At 38.9% G+C, this 4,241-nt stretch overlaps 1 protein-coding gene across 1 annotated transcript; it reads left to right on the forward strand.

The window, feature by feature from the left end:
- The first annotated feature begins 228 nt into the window (after positions 1-228).
- Positions 229-2,556, forward strand: LOC113350408 (cytochrome P450 CYP82D47-like). Its single transcript, XM_026594543.1, has 2 exons — positions 229-1,532; positions 1,620-2,556. The coding sequence occupies exons 1-2, from the start codon at positions 453-455 to the stop codon at positions 2,262-2,264; spliced, it is 1,725 nt and encodes a 574-aa protein (XP_026450328.1). The 5' UTR covers positions 229-452; the 3' UTR covers positions 2,265-2,556.
- The last annotated feature ends 1,685 nt before the right edge of the window (positions 2,557-4,241 follow it).

The following is a 4,241-nucleotide window of genomic DNA, read 5'->3' on the forward strand; positions in this document are numbered from 1 at the left end:
CCGTGTGTCGTTACTCGTTGCCTTTCATTTCGGGTTAACAATAGGCGCAACTGGACCTACTTTTTAACGTTATTTGGGTACCATATTTTAGGAAAAATCATTTTCTGGACCTCTCTCTTGTCCTAGGAGGTTTTCCTCCTCCACTAGTCGGTTTCATCCGTTCTGATTTGCATATCAATGGAAGGCCTATATCTCTCGCATAAAAGCTGTTTGTGACAACTGCCCGTCAGCCAATATACATATTCATATGATAAACGTTTACAAAAAAGAAAATATGGTTATGATAAATATTTTAATTTAAGTCAGATCAGTATCTACATATTCAGAATATCACAATTAGCTAAGGAGCCTCCATCCTATCAATCTTATGATAAATTACGGTTCTTCTCCCTATTCTTTTTTTTTTATATACATAAAGCTGTTCTTCTCCCTTTTGAAGTTAGCAGCTAAATATGATGGATATATCAATCATCGATCATCGTTACTTCCAGTTATTCGAAAGGATTGCAGGTTTATTAGCTTTGATATCCTTCTTCTACTGTATTTTGGTCTTCATTAAACGACAGCCAAGGAACTTGAAAACCAACTTCCACGAGGAAAAGCTAACACCAGCATCGCCGCCTGAAGTTGCAGGTGCGTGGCCAATAGTAGGTCATCTTCCTCAGCTGAATGGATCTACACCTCTATTCAAGATCCTTGCCGACATGTCTGACAAGTACGGACCTATTTTCATCGCCAGATTTGGTATGTATCCGACCCTAGTGATAAGTAGTTGGGAGATGTCTAAAGAATGCTTCAGTACCAACGACAGGTTATTTGCTACCCGTCCACCTAGTGCAGCTGGGAAGTACCTCGCGGAAGCCATGTTTGGCTTTTCCCCGTATGGCCCTTATTGGCGGGAGGTCCGGAAGATCGCTACACTCCACTTGCTATCTCATAAACGCCTCGAGTTTCTTAAGCCAAACCGTTACTTAGAGATAGATAATTGCATGACAAGATTATATGATTGTTGGATGGAACGAGATAATTTGATAAAGCAGAATGGTAGATCGACTACTAGTTCAGTTAAGGTGGACATGAGCCAAGTGTTTTCAGAACTATCTTTGAACGTGGTCTTGAAGATGATTGTAGGAAAGACCCTTTTTACTAAGAAAAACAAAAATAAAGAAGATTACACCAAAGAGGAAGAAGAGGGCCAAAAGCTTCATAAGAGTATCCTAAAATTCTTCGAATTAGCAGGTGTTTCAGTTGCATCTGATACTCTTCCTTTCCTTGGGTGGCTGGATGTGGATGGGCAAACGAAACAAATGAAAAGACTCTCCAGGGAGATGAACTTGATCGTTTCAAAGTGGCTTGAAGAGCATCAAGAGAAAAAACGACTTCAAACATTAGAATCCGATGGAGCAGAAAGAGAGGCTAATGATCATAAGAATCATGACTTCATGGACGTGTTGATGTCAGTTCTCGACGAAGAAAAGGAAGATCTCTTCTTCGGTTATAATCGAGATACCGTCATCAAAGGCACATGTCTGGTATGTATAACCATCTCATCAATTCGTAATATGCTTATTTGTAGATACTTCTTTTGCGGAGTGGTAAAATTCTCTTGGAATTTGCAGAACCTTATACTTGCTGCATCGGATACTACGTCAGTTACATTGACATGGGCTCTCTCACTAGTACTCACCAATCCTAGTGTCTTAAAAATGGCTCAGGATGAGCTTGACACCGAAGTTGGCAAGGAAAGAAACGTAGAGGGACACGATATCGATGGTCTCGTCTACCTCCAAGCAATCGTCAAGGAAACTCTCAGACTGTATCCTCCTGGCCCACTCTCTGTACCACACGAGGCTACAGAAGACTGCATTGTTGGTGGGTATGAAGTGAAAAAAGGTACGCGCTTGTTGGTTAACCTGTGGAAACTGCAGCGTGACGCTCGAGTGTGGTCAAACCCGTTAGAGTTCAAGCCAGAGAGATTTCTTCCAGAGACGGTTGGTGGGTTTGGTGGTGAAACGGCATACATAGACTTCAGGGGTCAGCATTACGAATACACACCATTTGGATCTGGAAGAAGGGGATGCCCGGGGATAGACTTTGGCCTCCAGACACTTCACATGGCATTGGCTCGTCTGCTACATGCTTTTGATTTCGACACAGACAGAGGATTTGTAATAGACATGACAGAAGGCCCGGGTTTCACCATGCCCAAAGTAACCCCACTTGAAGTTCACCTTATTCCACGTCTGCCGGCCACACTTTACTAGACTCAGTCATCAGTATATTTAAAGCGGTGTGCTACCAATGCAGAGTTGGGATTGAAAGTAGTAGTGATAAAAAAAAACAATTCCATAAATAAGGGTGTTCTGTACGGAGACAAAAAAAGACAAGTTTAAGGGTGTTCTGTTCTCCGTGCGTAGATCCATAAATAAGATTTGTCAATTGCTGGTTCAAGCCATTGGGTACTCTTTAAACTATACAAGCTGTGTTTCACATTTATTGTACCAAATATCTTGAATATGGTCCAAAAAATAGACAACTTAGTGAAAATGTTCATGTGGTTGCGTGGTTTTGCCGCTTAGAGAGTGTGAATTAGTAAGTACCGTACTTAACATTCACCATAGCTCAAACAAATATGATGAGATAAAATGCATAATGCAGGATAGACTTGTTATTAGCAAAGGTCATTGCCTTAGTTGTCCTTGCCTGCTCAAACACTACGAATACATTATACATCGATGGCCAGCAAAATAAAAATTTTATCGGAAAATGGCTCATTTGTCCAAAAAATTTTAAAACACGATTCTAACGGACGAGCAAAAGTTAATATAGGTTAAATGGACACAAAAAAATAGCAAAAATGAAACTGAATTCATCATGACTTAAACTTAAAAAAGAGTGAGATGAAACTGAATGCATCCTGAGATAAATTAAAAATAAGAAAAAGTATTTGAAAGTGGATATGATGAAACTGTTTACATCCTGGCTATTTTTACATTCTCGTCTAATTAAACAATATCAAATTTTATATGTCTTTTTCACCCAGAAATTATTGATTTTGGTCTTTTTAATCAATTTTGTGAATTTTTACTCAATTGTCATCTATCCACGGTAAGCTTCGCCAATTTCACTACAAAGATAGTAGGCTGGCGCACTAATGATAAACTTCTAGATTTCTCTCATAGTCCAAAGAGAAAAAGAGAGCAGCTAGCAAAAATTAACTAAAATTACATGTTGCATGTAGTTTCCTGGAATCTTGTCGAATTTCATGCACTGATTTTCTTTGTGTAACATAAAGTTGCATAAGCAGTTTATTAGCAGTTTGGTGCGCATAAGCATTCTTGATTTGTTTGAGGCCTTTAGGATGAACTTTTTTGTTAACTGGATGTAGCGTCTCGTAAATTTTAGAGAAACATATCAACATTTCACCCCTGAGTTTATGAATCTGCTTCGCTACTGAACTACATTACGTATATATATACTTGATCCGCGCCATTGCTTTTGATACTACTTATATCTGTATACGTTCATCCTGTATCTATAAATCCGTTTGTTCTACAAGTTGGTGAACAGGAAACTTCTAAGAAAATTTAGGATGCAATAAAGGCACGTAATCTCGGAGCTGATCGAGTTAAAGAAGCCCGTCTGCAAACCTTAATGTCTGAATTTGAAAGAGTGAAGATGAAAGACACTGATACTATTGATAGCTTTGCAGGAAAGCTATCAGAGATAGCCTCAAAAGCTGCGTCACTTGGACAATCCATTGATGAAGATAAACTAGTAAAGAAGTTTATCAATAGTTTACCAAGATCCAAGTATATTAATATCATCGCTTCTCTCGAACAAGTCTTAGATTTAAAGAAGACTATCTATGAAGATATAATTGGAAGATTGAAAGCATATGAAGAGAGAATCCTCGATGAAGAAAACAACGGAGAATCTCAAGGAAAACTCTTGTACACAAACTCTTACCAACAAAACTCTGCGACAAGAGGAAGAGGTCGTGGAAGAGGTTGTAGAGGAAACAAAGGCCGAGGAAGGGGAGGAAGGTTTAACTCACAAGATAGAACAACAAGTCAGAATGATCAAAACCAAGGGAAAGAAAAGAAGGATAGATCAAACATTATTTGTTACAGATGTGATAAACCAGGACACTTCATGCACGAAGTTGGAAGAAGCAAACAAGAATGAAACAAGGGAAGCAAATACAGCTCTTTTCATGCACGAAGTTGTATTCTTAAACG

The sequence above is a fragment of the Papaver somniferum genome, chromosome 2, assembly GCF_003573695.1.
Source record: "Papaver somniferum cultivar HN1 chromosome 2, ASM357369v1, whole genome shotgun sequence".
In the NCBI taxonomy this organism is placed as follows: Eukaryota; Viridiplantae; Streptophyta; class Magnoliopsida; order Ranunculales; family Papaveraceae; genus Papaver; species Papaver somniferum.